Source organism: Apaloderma vittatum, unplaced genomic scaffold (genome assembly GCF_000703405.1).
Source record: "Apaloderma vittatum isolate BGI_N311 unplaced genomic scaffold, ASM70340v1 scaffold8000, whole genome shotgun sequence".
NCBI lineage: Eukaryota > Metazoa > Chordata > Aves > Trogoniformes > Trogonidae > Apaloderma > Apaloderma vittatum.
Window position 1 is genome coordinate 20,704 of NW_009695011.1, and position 20,075 is coordinate 40,778.

Here is a 20,075-nt window from a genome sequence, read left to right on the forward strand (position 1 = left end):
TTTGAGCTCTTCCCCCACCTTCCCCATGGCCCAGGACTAGCACGGGAACTTGTTTCCCACGCTGCTGCCTCCCCAGGGTGCCCTTACATGGACATAGCTGTCTGGAGAGTGTTCTTCCTTCAGGTAATTTTTGCTGCACGATGTCATCCCTTGCATGCATCTCTGCATCAGCGTCAATAGTCTACAGTTTCTCTAGGGTGTGTCAGCAGCTCCTGTCCAAGGAACAGTCCCCAGGACTAGCACGGGAACTTGTTTCCCACGCTGCTGCCTCCCCAGGGTGCCCTTACATGGACATAGCTGTCTGGAGAGTGTTCTTCCTTCAGGTAATTTTTGCTGCACGATGTCATCCCTTGCATGCATCTCTGCATCAGCGTCAATAGTCTACAGTTTCTCTAGGGTGTGTCAGCAGCTCCTGTCCAAGGAACAGTCCTGAATGTAACACACACCTCAGTTATCTTGTTCCTTATAGTGGCTGAAAATAGCAAATAAAACAGGGCTTAATAGGACTGATGGCTGGAAGCCCCGCAGTGCTCAGGGCTACTTAAGATGGTGTCTTTACAGCCCTCAGCTTCTTTTACTGCCATCCCGCACGGCTTGATCTGAGACGAGCTGAATTAATTTTGTTAGCAAGATTTTGAGAGATGCTGTGTCAAATTTATTATCATTTCACCTGCCTCTGTAACAGGAGCTGCAGACACTGTGATCAATGGATCGAGACACATGCATAATTTCACTGCTGCGTCTGTAAACGTCTCTGTGCCTTCTTCAGCCGTGCTGTTGAATTACTTCCTATCTTCCATGGGTGCTCTGCAACAAAGCACAGGACAGATCTCTTTGTATACCAACACCATCAGGACAACAAGGCACTAAGGGCATTTTTGGGAACTTGCCGACCTTGCAAGTATGGTATATCTGTGTATACAGAGGTCTGGTCCTTCCGTCTCATGCGAATCTGATCTGATCTTGTCCTGATACGTAAGCACCGTTCACATAAGTGAACATGCCCCCCAAAAGAGCCTGTGTAAAGGACCTATTGTACAGCCTTGAGAGCAGAACCTTGTTCACTGGAGGTGATGTCTATGTCTGTAGGTGTAAAGGACTCAGCTTGACTCTCAGATTCCTGTATTCAACACTTTGATCTAAAGCTTTTAGTGGGAGAGAATAGACAGGAAATGCTGTAGCTGTAGGAGTGCTACATCCCAGTTATTCTAGCATGTCATTTTCCCCTTGTCTCTGACCATCCCTTCCTGATGCTCATTGTTCTCTGTGCTCAGGAGATGGAGACAGAATAGTGCATTATATCATAGGGGTCTCTAGAAGGGAAACAGCTGCTCCCTTCTGATTTTTCTCCTGAACTGCCCCGCAGATAACTAATGGCAGCTCAGTTACTTCTATTAGCTATTTACCTAAAACTGAGCTGGCTAATGAAAATGTTTCTAATTAATACGAGGCAGATTAAAACTCATTACAGCAAGGTCGTCAGTAATGAGAGATAATCAGAGCCCAAATGACCGAGCTTGGAGCAAAATGAAGATGGAACACGGGCAGGTGATCGGTGCTGGTCACGCATGCACCAGCCAGCAAGGGCAGGGTTCAGCAAGGTGACTGCTGGTGGTCTGGGCTGTGGTTGAGCAACACTGCTTCGTCCTCTCCAGAGCAGCTTGGGAAGGGACTGGCTGAAGAGGTGGACCTCAGCCCAGTGTAAATGTTTCCTGAACCAAGTGGCGTCTCAGACTAGGGGTTTGTTGCTAGGCCACCCCTTAGTCACCTGTAGGGATTGTTAGGAGCATGGGAGTATGCGTAGCATAGGTGTGGGGGGGTCAATGTTAGTGTGTGTTTGTGTATGGAAATTCAGAGTCCTGATGGCGAGGAGAGTGGGAACTTGGCTGTCTGTTTGGCATGAAACATTCTGACCTAGGTTTGGAAGAGTCTCTTGTGATCTGCAGGGAAGTTGTACATAACTTACTCACATAACCAGTTATTACATAGTGGAGTGGATCGCACCAGGAGTTATTCCAGTTCCAAAACTGTGGATCTGTCTGATCAGCAGTATCAGTGTAAGGATGCATTTAAATGGGAAGTATCTGGTATGCCTGGGAATGGGCTTTAGTAAAAGGTAAGCGGGAAATGTAGTACAAAAAGGAGTCAAGAACAATTCCTTTTAGAGCTCCGTGTCTCCCTGCAGCATCCCTGCTGTTGTCAGTCAGTTTGTTCACCAGGCTGATAGTGTTTGTGAAGGCTATAGTAGCTTACATTAACTGTATGCATATTTAGATTTGTTGAAAGAGGAGATAATGGCCCTGGAGACCCAACTACACTGCCACTACAATGGGTTCTAAATTTTCTATTACTGTTTTTAAAGCACTCAAGTACCCAATGCACTTCACCAGTAGCTGTAACCTCCCTAAATATCTTCACAGATCTTTTGGCATGGCACTTGATTTCATTCTCTCACTGTGTTAAACTGAGGTGGACATCCTTTCGCTCCTCTCCAGTTTGTGCTGTCCTGGGTCATCTGAAGCTGTTTTGTAGTCCTACCGATTGTGAGCATATGACCCTGTCATTAACAGGCCAGATTCCTTTCCTGTCTTCTCTGGCATGTCTGTTTTCTCTCCCTGACTTGCCGTGTTTTGGAGATACCCTCTGCAGAGGCGTGATGACATCCTCTCTTCCCTCTGTGTGGAGCCCAAGGGATGGTCTGGCTCTTCCAGTCCAGTCTCGTGCACTGCAGGTATCCCTGGAAGAGCTGTCTTGTCCAGGATGACTGACACCCTGTATGCCTGGGATGCTCCCATACACTGTGTGCCACAAGACACTTCCCAGCCTCCCAAAGGCTTAATATGAAAGACCATAAGCAGCAGTTCTGCTGTGCCTTGGGAGGAAAGCAGGAGTCCATCACCAATGTCCCAAGTCCTTGGAATGACAGGTAATTCAGTAAATACAGAAGGTACTTGGAAGCAGGTTGAACCCCAGCAGAAGGGGTGACCTGTGTAACCAGAATGTGGGAGTTGAATACACCAAATAGATTCTATAAAGATTTTAATGATGCTGGGAGCGTCAGTGCACCCTGTTTGTGTTCTGTCTCTCACTGTGGCCAATCAGTAGGGTGATGGTTGTCTTGATGCTTTGAGCAAGAACACTTAAAGCTCTTTAGATGTTTTATTGCATGTTCTTATGTTCTTACAAGTCTGTAACATGGGGGATAGCAATCCTCAGTTTTGTAAAGAGCTTTGTAAAAGCACTTCTAGAAATGAAAAGCTACGTGTAAAATCAAGCATGATTGTTTTATCATAAATGTCTAAAGCCAGTCAGAATTCCATTAAGCTCTTGGCTTCTCTGTCCTCTGACAGTGAGTGCCACTGCTTAATGCTCTACTGTGCACAACGGGATGTAAAACCAAAACTTTAAAAAGCTTATTGCTTTGTGGGATGCCCTATCATTTACTCTGTTGTGAGAGTTGGAAATAGAAATGGAACTTTCTATTATTTCATACAAATCTTTGGATTTTCCTGATCCCCACTGTACATTGAGGAGGTGCTGAGCTGTCCACAGCAACGTGATGCAAGCGTTGGTTGGATACAGTTAATGTAGAGCCCATTAGTCTGTGAGGGCAGGATAAATTGCACCTTCCAATATGTGTAACCTTGCAGCCATCTACGCTGAGGGTGATGTGCCAGTTCACCTATCTTTGGTAGGGACTTGGCAGGGCTTATTTTTCTGTAGTGGTGAATAATTTCTGTTGCATTTCATGGATTTTTTTGTCACTGCACTGTTCTCTCCTTTGCCAGATCACTGGCAGGGAAATTAAACCTTGGTGTAAGAATGGGTGTAATGGGACACTGCTGTTGGTTTTTGACAGTTGATGTGGGTCAATCCCTTCATAGTAAAGAGCCCTTCAAACTTGTCGGTCCTACCTGGACCTGTTTCTCTTTTCATCACATTTCTCAGGGTTTGCAGTGCTAGTTCAGCCTCTCTGGAAGTAACAACATTACAGGTGCTAATATAAACAGAGCTTCTGCAGTATCACCTCATCTAAAAGAACTGAAAGCAAGCCGAAATGAAATTGTGGTAAAAACATCGCTAAATGTAGCAGCCTTGTCCTAACTGGAGAGTCTCCCGCTGCTGCTCTCTGTAGCGCTGGGCTTGGTGTTGCAGAGAGGGCATTCTGAGCTGAGAATGGGGTGAGCAAGTGATTTTCTTCCACCTTCTCCAATAATTACTTGGTTTTATTTTCACTCTTTGTGAGGGAATATTTTGAAAGCTACTTGAAAGTCCCAACAAATCTCTCCTTTTTCTCTTCTATTGACCATTGCATTAACATGCTCAGTGTGTTTTAGTGGACTGGTTAAGAATGGGGATTTTTTTTTGCCTCTCAAAATTCCTGTTGGCTTTTTTCAGTCGTATCACATTTAGCTAGATGATTTTTAGTACTCTCTGTAATTATTGTCTCAACTATTTAGTTGATACAGAATAAAAGCTTGCAGGATGATAATTTCCCAGATTACTCTGGATTTTTCTTTCAAACAGGGCAACATTTGTTCCCCTTCGGCCCTCTGGAAGCTAATGGTTTTAATGTGTGATCCCCTTTTTATTATGATTGTTAGTATCTCAGCTGCTTTTTGAATGAATCTGGTTTTTTTATATGATTGAAGTTTTCAAGGTATTTTCTGGAGACCTCTTTCTTGAAATACTGCCTTGGAGAGTATGTGTCTGTTCCTGCTCAGCTCTACAAGAGTGCTCTGTGGTACGGAGGTGCGAGGAGGAGCAGCCCTTCTAGCCCTGTCCTCTGGGTGAAATTCAGCCTGATGTCCTTTGTGAGATGTCGTGTTCGCAGTGTTCCTGGAGGCATCACTCATCGCCAGGAATTTCTGGTGATTTGTTTGTTACATCTTGGACTAATTGCATTTCAAATTTTCTCTCTGCATTCCTAATCCTCATTTCACGTTTTGCTAGCTATGAGTATGCCCTTCAGGGTTGGAATGACTTTTCTGAAGGATTTTTCGTATGAGGAGTGTCTTCTACCACTTACCTTACTGTCTTCAGTGGCCTTTCCAAGCCCTTTTGTCACGAGGTCTGTCACCATATGCCGAATACTCAAGCTTTTGCCAACATAATTTAACTTCAGTATTTATTTTTTTCTAAATGTCTTTATTTTTAAGGCCAGATTAGCATCTGCCAATTTGTGACACCTGCACATCTGATGCTGTTCTTTGCCAAGGTCTCTGTGAGTAAAGGCTTCTTCAAAAGCATCAAAATAACTTGAGAAGCCAGGTCTGCTTGTACATCAAGGGTAAATTAAAAAATGTCCCTTTGTGTATCTGCTTGCTGAGTATTTGCTGTATCAAAGAGGTGCATTTTCTCCATACCTGGCAGTTGTTTGTTTCACTATGGCCCATATGGAACAATTTGAATAATGAACGTTAATCCCAGTCTACCCAGGTTTTTGGTAAAACCACGTGAGTCTGATAGCCATGCTATGGGCTGGTGGAGAATTTGCCCTCCTAAAATTCAAGGAAGGGGTCTGAGACAGAAAGAGATGCCTGTGTGGACTGAGGAGAGAACCATACACACAGAGAGCGTTTGTGATCTGAAGTGCTTCCTGAGGGAGGCTTGTTCTTGGTAATCCTTGGTACATAAAAGGCCTCCTTTTTCTGCAGTGTGCTCCTAGGCACGATGCATACAAGCAGGTCCCTGTCTAACTAGCTGTTGTTCTCAGCTCTTTTCATTGATAAAAGAGTCTTCAAGTATTGTTTGGGCAACAAAGAGCAGTATGTTGTGAGATTGCTTGGAGAAAAGCTCTGAGACATTCTGTGATTTCCATTTACACTGCAGTTTCTTCAGGGTAGGACAGAAACATGGGTCAGTGGTATCGGACACAGTAGTAGGAATGTGACACTTTTACTTTGCCTGTGATTAGGAGAAGGTCTTCTGTTGGAGAAATAAGTGCTGCACCTGGACTGTGACCTGGCTGGGGAGAGCCAGGTGATTAAGAGATAGTGTAATGAACATTTTTCTGCTAAAAAAACTGAAGTGGTTGGTAAGAAAAGAGAAGTTGGAAGCTGCATTCACAGTCCTGCTTCATTCTCACCATATTGCTGCCTCTAATGCAGTCTGGAGTTTTGGAAAATGTAGGGCTACAGTAGATTTCCTTCTTCTGAGACAAGTTGTCTAGTCATCTTCTGTCTCTCTAGCAGGGGCAGGAGCTAGCATTCCCTGGTCTGGACAGCCAGCCAGGGCAGCTGTCTCTTAGGACTTGTAGCCAAGCCAGTTGTGAGAGCATGGTGAAGGATGTTACGTGTGGAGGTTTTGTTCTAGTTTGTTCCTGGAGCCCTCTGTAAGGACACTTCTGTCTCCGTTGGCCAGCACTGCCGTGTCCACGAGGCCAACTGGGTTCTGTGGGGTGGATAATTTGGGGAGGGACAGTATTTCCTCTCTTTGTGCGTGAGAGAGGCTATTTCTGCCTCCTCAGCAGTGACAGACATGAAGATACACCCTGCATCCAAGTATTGTGTCCATGAGGCCAACTGGGTTCCATGGGGTGGATAATTTGAGGAGGGACAAAATTTCCTCTCTCTTTGTGTGTGAGAGAGGCTATTTCTGCCTCCTCAGCATTGGCAGACATGAAGATACACCCTGCATCCAAGTATGTTTGCAATTAGTTGCATTTTCAGCTATGTGAGTTTTCCATCCTGTTTTTTACATCTTCCTTGGTGATCTGCATAGGGAGGGTTGGTGCATTGGAGCCACCACCTCTACCCCGAGCTGGCTGCCCAGCTTCAGCCCCAGGGCCGCTGGCCCGGAGCCACGCCACAGCCCGGAGTCATTGGAGGGACTCCTGCTGGGCCTGTTGGGGGTCGCAGGGCCCTGTGCTGGCCCCTACCCCATGCTGGGATTTTTGGAGCACGTCCGCACAAGCCTTGCCACTCTTGCCAGCGGGTGCTCTGGGCTTGTGGCTGCCTGACCCCTCGGGGGGAGTTGCTGGCCACCTCTCCCCTGCCCCTTTACTGCTGGTCTCCACGGCTGGAGGCAGTGGAGGAAACTCCACAGCGGGAAGCTGGTGATTATCAGAGCTGCATAAAAGCTGTTCCCCTGTAATGGGCTGTGCTCCCGGTACTGTGGCAAAACTACCCAGCTGCTCTGGCTCCCTCCTGCCTGATGCCTTTCTCTTTCATCCTATTTCTCCCTTCCTGCTTTTCTTGCACTCTCCTCCTCTTTCACAATTTCCCTTCCTTGTCATTTTTTGGCCTGATTTTGGCCCTCATGTACGCAGGAGGGGAGAGCAAGGAAACAGCCAGGGCAGAGGCTTGCTAGTTACAGCAGGAGCTTTAAAAGCTGGTGCATAAGATGCAGCACGATAATATGGGCGTCCTCGGGCGTGACTATGGATGTTATTTTCTGCAGATGTATTTGTGAGTGCTTTAGTCAATATTCTGGGGGAAGCTCCTAGCACGAGTTATGCTTGCCTGTAGGCACGCACCTAGGGAAGTGTCTGTGTGTGTGTGTGTGTGTGCGTGTGTGTATGAAGGTGTGAAGTCCCACACACTGAGTGTGAGACTTGCACATTAGGGTTTCTCTTCAGACTCCCCTAGGCCTGTGCTTTGAGCATTTGCAGCACACTTACCCAATCCCGAAATGTGACACGGCGCTGCTTTGGACAGAGGACAAAGATAGCCACTAAATGGGGTGGATGAGTGGATGTGTGTTGTGTTCAGGCATATTTGTGGTGATGTTCCTTTCTCCCACATACTTGGAGGCTTTTGGTGGAATCCCTCACTACAGGATCTTGGGCAGATGAGGTCTGCAGACACAGGATTTGACCTTCAATGACTTCTGACACAGAAGCCAAAGGAATTAGGAGCCTCCATGCAGATAAGTGTCAGACATTAACAGAGGATGGGTTCTGGAGTTATTTTTTGTCATTGATTTGCTTGGATATTAATAATGTTTCGGGGTAAGTTTATCTGAAGTTTATTAAAGAATATTGAGTATAGCTGTGTCCTTGGCACGAGGCTTTTCTAGTGAGAGTAATAAAGGCAAAATAAATCACTGTCACTGAAGGATGTGGTTGCAGGTCTGTTCTTGAGAGACGAGTTGAACCTCAGAAGCTGAAATCCAGACCACGCAAGCGGTTAGTGATGCATTTTGTCATTTGGTGGCTGCCTTTTGGCCAGCGTGAACAAAGATAGCAAGCCTTGTAATTCTGAGTTCCTAAAGCCATTGCCATTGCAGACTTTGTTGACAATGTAAGCAGTAAGACCGAGACATCGCTGAACTGGAGGGGTGTAATTTCCTCTTCTGTCCGAGTGAGCTGAGGAGGGTGAAGAGCTGTCCATAAACTTTCCTTCTCACTGCCAAACAGACATCTGTCGTTTTGATTTTTAATGGATCCTTTTCACAAGTTCCTGGAAGCTTCTGGGATGGTATCTGTAGTTTTCTTCTTACTTCAATTCATCTCACTTACACTAAGAGTCTAACATACATGGTTGTGGTCTTGACTTTTGTCTTTTTACAAGAGGTTTCCAAACTGTGCATCCTAGTGGTGACAGAGTGACAAACCAATAGTGCCCTGTGGCTGGACATCTTTTTCTGTGCAAGGATGTAGACCTGGACAGAGTCAAAACCTAAAGTTCTGTCGCTGATCATGGTGCTTGTGCAAACAAGTGTCAAAGCCCCTTATACTTTGGAGCATCTCGCCCTGGTCTGGTTCAGCCCCTCTAAATCAAGCCAGGGTCCTAATGCTCAGCTGACACATTAGATGATGGTGCCTCAAATCAAAAAAGGAAATTTTGGTCTGTTGAAGTACTGGACAAATAAAAGAAACACATGTGGGCGTGTGCATGTAACAGACAGTGAACGGGCTTGGCTGATGTTCCGGTCTCTCCGCAGGTGCACCTGCGCTCTGCTGAGCGCCTCCGGGAGCTGTGCTGCGCCAACCGAGGCACCTTCATCAAGGTGGGACAGCACCTGGGAGCGCTTGACTACCTGCTGCCTGAGGAGTACACCCGCACCCTCAAAGTGCTGCACAGCCAGGCCCCGCAGAGCACCAGGCAGGAGATTGAGCAAGTTATCCGTGAGGATCTGGGAAAAGAGGTAGGGGCAGCCATAGCATGTGTTGGCTTCTCAGGCCTCAGCAAGCCCTAGGCAGCTAGAGGAAGTAAAACAGGAGCAAGGAGGTTCCAGGTGGTTCTAAGCTGCAAAAAATACCAAGAGGAGGTATCTCCTTCCTGCCCCTAAGAGAATGTGATGTGGATTTTCCCTGTCCATTGATAGGCATTATTGGCAAGCTTAGGAAGGGAGAAGATAACAGAAAATTAAGGGTGTGAAAGCTGCCAGGTGGAAATGCCAGGACTCAGCACAGCAGCGTGCCTCAGAGGTTATGCCAAAACTAACAGGGTTGCTGGAGGTCGGGATGGAGGGCCCTCTGCCACACTGAGTGGTGGGAGCTGGAGATATTGATGTTCAGGACAAAGATATATTACCAGAAATCTGTGAGGGATGACTGCTCTCCCCTGGCTTCACTAGACCAATTCCAGCTAGCACTGACAGCCCTTTACTTTCTCAAGCCCCTAATTAACCCCCAAAGAAAATAATAGCATAAATCACTTTTGGTGCTTGCAGTCAGGAAACGCAGTAACCCAGGAGTGTGTGTCACCATTAACCCTCAGCAGCCCACAGCACTGAGAGTAGAGGTAGGTGTCTAATGATTGGTTATAAAGGAAGTAAGCACATTATTTAGAGAGGATGTTCTACTATGCATCTTGCCCCTTATAAGAAGAAGTCCCCAGACACTCTAGCCCAAGTTGGGGAGAGGCATTTCAAGAATCGCAGCCGACATGGTGAGAAGGAGTCAGGAGGCAACAGTGTGCAAAGACAGTGGTAGAGAAGGTGCATGTGAGAGGGAGGAAGGCGGGAGGTTGAAGAAGCGAAGCGGTGTGTACACCTGCTGTTGCTCATATATCGAGGTTTGTGGGGCTGGTTTAAGTTGTTTGGGCCTGTCTGGCTGCATGGTAAGGAGGTATGGGGGGAACACGAGGGCGTAAGCAAAGTAGTTTCACCTAATGGATATATTGTGGGCACATTTGGATGCGTTAGGTCTGCTCATATGTAGTTTAAGGCTCTAGGTATTGTCTAGTCAGGATTTCCCTGCAGTTTAATGGCAGGATTAATGGCAGCCCGTAACTGGCAAGATGCTCCCTGTCACAGCACTGCATCCTTGTAGCATGGCTGGTACCAGCTGTGGTTCTTAGCTTAGTGGATAGATGAAGCAGGGCAGGCTGGCTGCTCACTACAGACCCCTACTGCTCCGCGGGCTTCCAACTGGCAATCTCCTCTCCACCGGAGCCATGGAAAGCCACCCTGAGGTTAGCCCCCATTAAATTACTGCAGCAGCCACCTCTGGCTCAGTTTGCGTGTGTCTCTCAGAGGCTCAGGCAGATGCTGGGAGGTGGGACCTTTTCTCTCCATTGCGTGTTCAGCTGCCACTGATACGCCCTGTTTTCTTTCAGTTTTTCAGAGCTAGATGAACCGTCCATGCCTCATTGATTCCCAGCGAGGCAGCTCAAATCCAGCATCCCCAGCAGCCTTCCTTCTTAGCATTCATTTCACCAACATGGCCAGTGCTGGGCAATATTTAATTTTAAAGAGACAGAGAGAGGGAGGAAAAAAGGTAGAAATGAGAAGGAGACAGAGAGGAAATGCTAATGAGAGAGAGATGATAAAAGAGAGAAATGCAGAGAGTGACATATATAAAGATAAAGGCGCTGGTGAAACTGGGCAGTATTAAAAGCCAAGGTAAATGTCCATTAGTTACAAGGTACCAAATCAAGGTATTTAAAAACAAAAAGGGTTTGAGGAACCTAATGTGTTGAAGTTGTCTTTGCTGGAGCCCAGAGGATTCGGTAGGGTTACTTCAGGAACAAATTTGATTCCAACGTAGCTACATCCTCGGTACATTTAAAATACAATAGCTGAAATATAGATGGCAGAAGGGCAAGGTGGAGTGTTGGGGCAGAAGAGAGTACAGAGAGGGATCCTGAAACCATCCCCATTGGGGCCAGCATCACACCTGGGAACTTGCAAATGAATTCAAATAGAAGAGAAAATGACAGCAAGGGAACCTTCCCAGGATGCCTCGGCCTGACCCTGCTGCTCTCAGATTCAGTGGTAAGACTTCCAGTTCCCTCACCAGGCACAAGAGCAGGCTTTCTGGATGACTCTCAAGTGTAGGCAAGAAGTAATTAAGTACAGTTTGGATCAGTGCAGAACAAATGGGAGAAATAGCAACTGGAAATACAGAGAAATGTGACGAGCTGACAAATTAGGCAAGAGCTTGCAAAAGGGCATAAAGATGAAGAAAAACCAATTTTGTGTATAGAAGCATTGTATCTTCAGTCAATTAGAAATAGTCTGTCTTCTGGTGTGACCTGCTCCTGAGAATCTTATCAGAGGCTTGGCCGTTTGACAAATGGAGTGGTTTTGTGGGAAAACTGGTGTAAATGGAGACCATGCCAATGGGACTGATCTTTGAGCAAAGCCAGAGGGCTTGTGAGGCAGGTTTACAGCAATTCAGCGCAGCTCTGCTGGCACCAGGCAGACTTGCATGACCCCTGCTGATGGGGGATCTCCGATTCGACGCCAGCGTCGTAGCTGGAGACTGGGAGCTGCAGCCTGTAGCTCTGCTGCATGATTTAAAGGCAAATGGCATGTGTGCTGACCTGACACAGAAGGAGAAGCATCATATATGCTGACTAGGGGGTCGCCCTGTCAGATCCTGTTTTAAGACTAGGGAGAATCTCTGTACCTATCAGGGATCATTGGGATAAAAATAATCAGTGGGGAGCAGACACTGTCTTTCTAATCTCAGCCACAGTGGTTTGGCTGAGTGATAGTGGTGAGCGATCAGTCTCTTAAGTGTTGTGTGAAAGAGGTTGAGGTGAAGGACAAGATTCTCAGGGCAACATGAGTAGTAGCAGTGGAAGAGGCTGCACAAAGTGATCTTTACAATGACTTCTGGAAACGATCACCAGCAGGATCAGTGAGAGCCTTTTTGGGGGGACAGTTGAGATACCACAGGTTGTGCTTATTCTGTATGTAGTTTTTGTAGCAGTTGGGAAAAGCTGTGTGCGTAAGAATGGGTGATGAGATATGATTGAAAGAGTCTCTCCTACCTCTCTTTTCATCTTCCTTGCTTGAACAAGGTTCTGAAAGTGAAAAGGTGTCAAGTGTGGAAAATGAAACAAGTGTATTCTCTACCCCACAGTTGTAATTTTCTCTGCAGAGCTACTAATGACAAAGGGAAAGACAACTGGTTCAGCTAAGCTCTCTAACGCTAGAGAGTGCATGCAGAGAAGAGCCAGGCAACTTCTGGTGAAATGCAGACACCAGACCTTTAAGGAGAAAGACTGGTAAGGGACTCTGGAAGCTTCACATTGCTGGTGAGTTTGCTGCGCTCCAGGAAGGCTGAGAGGCAAAACAGGCTCCACAGGGAGAACACATCAGTGACTGAATGTGTAGGTTCTTGTGCTTGCTTTGTTCAAACCTGAGAGAAAGGGCTGGGGAGAACCCAGAGGTCAAGGCTGGTCTCTGCTGAAGCTAAATCATATAAAGGGCTTAAATAGATGGAAAGGCAGTCATTTGGAAGGGTGTCAGTCTAGCTCTGCTTTGCAGGAGCGCAGGTAATGGGAAGTAGCTTCTAATTGCTTGATTAGCCAGCACCTCCAAGGAGACCATCTTTTTCATCTGGAGTTAATTGCGGCTTTTACCTGTTTTGCCGTTTGCAAGAAGCCTCCTGCAGCCATACAATAGTGGAACTCACTGATTGAGCAGGGCAGGATATGGCAACAGTTTGACTGAGATTAATAAGCAAAGCACGTGTAGTAGAGGAACCTCCCGTGCTGCGGTTTGTGAAGCAGGATGCATTTTCACAGTGATATTTGGAGGACCCAGCCTAAGGCTAAAGGGCTTCACTCTCCTTGGATTCCTACTGTTGTATCTGACATGGCATCAGTGCTGATCAGTAAGAAACAGATACTCCCATCTGAGAAATCATTATCCTTGCAGGAAAACTGTGGCTATGAAGGATCCTGCCCTTTGTCCCTCTACTTTAAAATGCTCCCAAGGTGTTTCCTAGGCTGGATACACAGATGTTATTCATTCACTATTGAATGTACCCACATACACCTGGGAGAGGGATCCCTGCAATGATGTGCAGCAGTGCCACACGGCCATTTGACAGGGAAGCACAAAAATCGTATGCCCATGTGAACCTGCCACGGGAAAGATTTAGAGTGAGACTGCAGCAAGGTGCAAATCCCCACAGCAGGAGACTTCCTTGCCCTCAGACTGTTGGGAGTATGAGCAAAGACAGAGGGACTAGAAGAGACTTCTCATTTTATTCCTATTTCTGTATGCATCCTTGGTACAACATGTTAGCCTATGGTGTGCCAGCGACAGGGAGAAGGACAGACTGATTTCCTTCTTTCTGGAACTGTTGATTAGCATTTTAAGCTCTGGCGAGACGTATGCTTACTTCTGATTTGCAGAACTATTGAAGCAGTGCTCAGCCCAGTGGGAGAGCAGCTGGGCCTTCAATAGGCTGTTGGGTATTACACTGAATGTCCTACAGCATCCAAGTTGTTCCCAAGGGAATAGGAGCCACTTTCTGTAGCTGGCTCCATATGTTGCCATAAAGAAGATTCATTTACCCAGCTAGATCACGAGGTCTTCAGGTCACGGTGCTGCAGATCCTGTTATGGCCTCAGAAAGCCTCTTCCCAGCCTGTCTAACCCATCCAGGATGCCGGGATATCTGCATCCTCCAGTGTTGTGCAGCCCTGTGGTGAAGAGTTGCGTCCAAAAGCACCAATGTCTGACACAGTCTCTGCATGGTTGCTCACATGGTTCCCTGGGGCTGTGGGGCTGATGCTGAATGGCTCCGCTGAACGCCCGGATCTCCCGTAGCTTGTGCCCCTGGTTCCGTCCTTAAGCAGGGCCAATGCTGTGACAAGGTGCCAAGGTGAAGTTGGCCCTTGTGTACACCACTTACAGACATGGAGAAACTAGATTTAGGTCAAGCAGGAGCCTGTTCTGTCTGCTATGGGTATTAGGTCCATCACAGGAAATCTCTTCCTGCATGATGCTGCTCACCCTTCGTTACCCACTAGAGTGGAAGCTGGGCTGTGGTGGCCAGTAGTCTGACAATGTGAGGGGCTGGGAAGTGAGATGGGAGGATTTGGCCCTTCTCCCACCCCTTGGAGCCTCTCTCAGTAGACCTGTCAGGGCTTCCAAGCAGCCGTCAATAAAAGCCACATTTGTATTAAAACTCTAATGAGGAATAAAAAAAAAATCACATTTTTTCCCATAACCCAAGACATAAAAAAGAGATTTTTATCAATTATGAAAAGGATTTGGGCCATAAAAAGGTAATTTAAAGAGTCTGAGATAGATGGTGAATAGCATTAATGTCACCCAGGACAAATGGGCCCACATTACTCAACTGAAAGGCAGGAGCTGCTGCTGCTGCAGCCTCCGCTGTGCTCTCTCTGCCCTGTCTCTGGAAAGAGGCCCCAGTTGCTGGTGGAGCTGTCTCTACACCGAGCCCTCGTGTGGGCAGTAGCTGCCCAGCACTGCTGCTCCACTGCCAGGGGCCGATGGGGAAAGCAAATGGAGCTTCTTGTGGCTCAGGCAAGCCAAATTGCTCTGTCCTTTGTGTCCCTGCTTGCTCCATTTGTAAGCTCCAATGTTACTGACCTTTAGTGTCATGCCGAGGACCTGGTGTCCTTATTCCCAGGGGAGCTTTTGGATGGGGTACTCTCTCCTTGCATGGATTTTCTCTCTGCTCACAGCTCCTGGGAGGGGATCTGGCTGAGTCCTGCTCTTCACAGTCTTTTCCTGGGTGCTCTAAGTCCCATTGCCTAAGAGAGGGAAGGTCTTGTGGATAGATTAGAGGATAATCTCCTTTGGCTTCCTTCAAGTTAATAAGATTTCCAATACAGGAGGTTGGACAGTGGATTTTCTGAATGATTTTTTGGAGTGCCTTCTGCAAGGAGGTGAAAGATTTGAGATCAGAAAATGCAATGGGGAATGGCCTGGTAAGGAGCAGTTCTGATCTGCGTGCTTAGTGCCATTCTTTAATTTACAGATTCTTTAGGTTCCTGAGGGTTAGCGTATGACGTACCTGCACAGAATTTGTTGGCTCACAGTGTCTGATATGCAGATGGTAAGCTCTCTTCAGTATGGTTTTCTCAGAGTTTTGATGACACCTGAAGTGTTGCTCTAATGCAAATAAATCTTGGCTGGTAATGCACACTACAGATGTGTCGGGCGGTGCTCAGCATCTCCATCCTGCAGAGGCGGTAGATGTGCTGCACAGCACTGCTCTCGCCATCGGCAGAAACCACCTCTCAGGACATGGGTAACCTTTCCAATGCCAAACAGTTACTGGAGATCACTATCTGTAACTGGGATTAGTAGTCCTTATGTGGTCATTTTTCATATGGAGACTTTCTTTTTTTCAAAATGGCGTGTGTCTCATTTGCTCAGCAATCTCTGTGCATTTATGACATAGTGGGATCTGAGCAGGGGCAGAAACACTGAGCTGCCATGTGGAGGGACTGGCTTCGGTTTCAAAGGCTGCTGCTGATAGACTCAGAAATACTCGTACTTGATGCTCTGATCTAGACACAGCCCGGGTTTAGTATGCCTGCCTTTTCTCTGAGGGAGGAGGGAATCCTGTCATCTGCCTGCCCACTGATTGTTTAACACCCTACTTGATTCTCCCTGGTTAGCACCTCCTATTTTCTTTCAGAATTTTATGTCTGGCCACTTACTTGGCTCTTGACCCATCGGGAACATGAAAACATGATGCAGTGAGTCTGGTGACTTTTGGCAATAGGTTATTTATGGATGAAACAAATGACATAAGAAGAAAAAAGGAGTTACAGGGCCTGACTTTGACATATCTGCATTTTTCTAACACACGGAATAGACACTTAGCATTTTAATTAATTTTTCAGATGTACAGTGATCTAATAAGCTCTGTTTTATGGCACTTCTGGGATCTGTCTGAGAGACAGATCCTGATTCCATGGAAGGATGCTGAGCTATTGGAAAGCAATTCAGCCCTGACTGCAGGTTTTCCTCCATGTGAAAAAGCTGCCGTGGTGAGATCATTGGAAATTCTCACAGGAAGCCTTAGATTCAATATGCTTTTGTGTTTTGAGAATTGAAGCAAAAATTGGGGTCTAAGGAGTCTTTCCACTGTTAGTGAGCCAAGTGTGTCTGTCCCTAGCAGGCAGGCCAGCCTGAGAGAGAGGACGTTTTCATATGTTCCCTTTGGAAATCAAGTTATGTTTGTGAACATTAAGCACATTTTGCACTTATTTTCTGGAAGCTTTGTGGTGCTTTGGTTTTACAGGATGCATGGTTCAGAGCCAGACCTGTGAAGCTGTCTGTGACAAGTGAAGCAATAAACTCACATGACCTATTGCTCGTGCCAGGAGAGCTCAGCTGAATCAAATCCACGAGTTTCTCCCTTACAAAGCTCGCTTAACCACTCCATCTCAAATTGGCAAGTTCTTGGAAGAGACTGTTCAGCACCAACCCTTCCAAATTCCAAATGATTACTAGAAAATACACATTAGTTGGCTCATTTCAGATAATGAATGAAACTGAGGTGGTATCAGTTGTGAGTGGAGAACAAAGCTAATTTTGCCAAATGCATTATTGGATGTAACTGATTGGTTCAGGTCTATTAACTGTTACTCCCATTTATCAAGAAGTGCTAGAAGGAGGTTAGAGCAATTAAAATTACCGGGGCTTATTAAGAGAGGTTATACTAAAGAAGTCTCTCCATGTAATTTTTGCTACCTTGTCCTTTGTGTACTGCTGTTGTCTTTATCCTGGCTGCTAAGAAAACCTCTAAGCCCACGCCTCCTGTCCCAGGCTGGCTTTTGTCCTTCAGACTGTAACCTAACCTCTTCATCTTGTTTTATTTTTTGTCTTTTTGTTTAAAATAGCTGTGAGGTTGGTTCTTCATGGGATATCCTGTCAAAGGCCTTTGCCAATCCCTTGCAATCATTGGGACCAGCTCAGGAATTGCAGGTTGGCTGCTCCAAGCTAAACGTTTGACACAGTGTTTAGAGGCTCCCTGTCCTGTTCCCATTCCAGAGGCTGACTCTATTACTCCATCTGTTTTTGAGCTGCATCAGCCCTAGGGAGGGAACTAGGGCAATTGGATTCTGGCTCTTGAATAGTGGGTTGCTGGATTGCTCAGAAATGCATGTGAATTAATAAAAATTAACCCCCTACCTTTGTTTCCTTAGCCCTTCTAACAACCTCTAGCAGTATGCCCTGGGGGTGCCAGAGCAGAACTTACATTCAAGGTGGAAGACAAATGAGCAGTTTCCCGCTGCACCCTGGACTGACAGCCCTTCTCTTTGCAATGCTTGTCAGCCTGCAGTGGCAGCAGCAATGCTAGGCCTGTAAGTGTAGTTGATTTATGTTAACTGTTGAAACGATAATGTTTAATCTGTAAAGTGCTAATCTATTTTTTATGTTGATTATGAATAGGCCAGCTGTGCCTACTTTCCTATTCATAGAGTTTAGTGAACATGCCCATTTCACAGGCTAGGTTTGGAGGGTGATTTACATGAGAGCAGACACTGCCTTAAGGAGAGTAAATCGGAAAAATTACACCACTGAAACAGGCACCTTGCAGCCCAACAAGAAGATCTGGATGCAAGGGTAAAATCATGCGAGGAAGAGATAGATAATATATAAATTGTAGAAGGAGCAGATGGATCAGAGCAGAGATATGAAAAGTAGGAGAAATATGGGCAGGAGAGAAGAGGTTGATAATCGGAGGAAAGACTGACAGGAAGGAAGCAGGAAATAACATGGCTGGCTTAGCATAGGACTTGCCTCACTGGATCAGTACAGAGAGCTCTGGGCTCTAGAGTTTGTATGGGGGATCATCAGGGGATGCAGAGAACCCCTTCCCCAGCATGGTGCCAGTGATGCTGTCGGCAGAGTCAGTTATAGATTTCATTTGCCCTGCAGTTGTCTCTCTCAGAAGACTTTTCTCTATCTCAGTAAAGGATATAAACTCCAGGATCCCATCCAGATCTCTTTCTGTTATTCTACTTCTCTTCAGTCCTTGCATCTTGTTCTGTGTGCTGTGGACTCCTGTACAGCTGTGCCTCTTGCATTGACTCGCCTGCCAGGTGTGCCAACGTTTCAGTATCAGGTAAAGGTGCACTCAGCATCTGTAGCTGGCTACATCTTTCTTCTAATGTAGAGACCTCAAATTCAGTTTGGGAGGAGCTGGCTGCACCTGCCAGGTTACATGTACTTGCATGTCCACCTCAGATCCTCACTCCTACTTCCCTGTCCTATTACTCTGGAGCAATGCTGTGCTTCAGTAAAACTTAATCACGCTTCCAGCAATGTAATTATGGCCAAAGCCCAAAGAAGGGACGTAGCTAGGAAGAATCTGGCTAGGGCTCTGCTTTGCCCTCTGTGTGTTATCACTGTACCGTGCCTCTGTCCACCCTGGTGACAAGCTGCTGTGTCGGGCAGTGTTGCTTCTGTCACTCCTGCTCTTTGTCCCAGGCCCAGAAACACTTTTCCCTTGTTCCTTTCTGAGAGACACATAAAAGTGTTCCACATAGTACTCACGGGAGTATGCCTCTCTCTCTCTGTCTGTTTTAGGAGCTGGAGTAGAAGGGTTTGTCAGTATAGCATACACTCCAGTACGTGCAGTGCTGTCCTACCAGATAGGTACCCTGCAACGCAACCCTCCATTCCCCTTGCACACCCTGCCTCTGAAAACACACACACACACACACACAGAGGCACCTGTCCTGGCCCCGTTGGTCACTTGCATCTCTGTCAATGGAGAATTTTGCTTACCGTTGCCCACACAAGCTTTGCGCACAAACGTGCTGCCCCACGGCTACCTCCATAACTCTCTGTGCAAGCCCTGGCACACCTTTGCTTGTCATCCCAACCTCTTCCAAACATATACCCCCAGACATCCCCTCACCACTCTCTTTGTAGTCACATAAACCTGCCTGTACATATTTTTCCTCCCACACCACCCCTTCTCTCATACACTTCTCAAAGGCCGCAGGCTTTCAAAGCTGAATCAGAGGCATCTGAGATGAGGCACAGGTGATGTGTGTTCCCAGAGGTCCCTGTATGTCCTCAGGCTCTGGCAGCTGGTTATTTCTCACAGGACTGCTGCTGTTGTGCAGGCTTACTGCTGACAGGGCCCTTGGGACATCTCTGCAGTCCTCGGGAGAGCCTCTGCCTGGCTCTAACACGGAGCCTGTTTGTGGTGGGTCTCTTGACCGTTTCCTACTCGGGTTTCTGCCAGTGTATGGCAGGGATGTGTTTATGCCTGGAGTCAAAATAGTCTTGGAAATCCATTTGCTTCTGGGTACTTTCTTAAATCTTACCTTCTCGCTTAGTGTGCCAACTGGTCCTGTCTCTGTGGCATTTCTTCTTCTCTGTGGCATTTTGGGAGAGGTTTCATCTTGATATATTAAATAACTTTTTGATATTGACAGTCATAGGAATAACCACCCCAAGGACGTGGTAGAGTCTCCATCACAGGGGGTTTTCACAATGTGATAATCTCTCAACCTTTCCCTGAAAGGTTGTACTAGATGATCTTTTGAGGTCCTTTCCAACCTAGGCTGTTGTTTGATTTGATGATTCTTTCCAAAAGTGCTGTCTTTGCAGCTGCTGGCATCTGTAGGGGTGATATGTCATTTGGGAATATGTCTGCAGGAATTTGGTGAAGAGGGTCTGGCTATGCTGGGGAATCACACGTCTCTTAGTACATGTGTGGCTCAAGAGAAATGGAAATTCTGGGGAGAGAACAGTGGGACTGTTGTCACCTGTGACTTGTGATCTAATACTGGGTTCAGGCCTGGCTTGGAAAGGAGATGTGGAGGTGGGTTGGTGTTGGGTTGGTGTTGATGTGAGCACCAGGGTGAGCCCTCTGGGGCTCCCGGCACAGGGGCTGTGATCACAGCGGGTGCGAGCAGCTGCGCCTGTCGGAGGATAGGATGG

At 46.7% G+C, this 20,075-nt stretch overlaps 1 protein-coding gene across 2 annotated transcripts in view; it reads left to right on the forward strand.

The window, feature by feature from the left end:
- Nucleotides 1–20,075, forward strand: part of ADCK1 (aarF domain containing kinase 1) — a 76,132-nt gene that overhangs the window by 18,378 nt on the left and 37,679 nt on the right. Inside the window, exon 3 of one of the 2 annotated variants that reach the window (XM_009869557.1) lies at nucleotides 8,887–9,090. The exons of the other annotated variant lie outside the window; for it this stretch is intronic. Within the exon in view, the coding sequence (XP_009867859.1) occupies nucleotides 8,887–9,090 (204 nt within the window). The remainder of the gene's footprint in view (nucleotides 1–8,886; nucleotides 9,091–20,075) is intronic. 2 annotated transcript variants of the gene reach the window in all.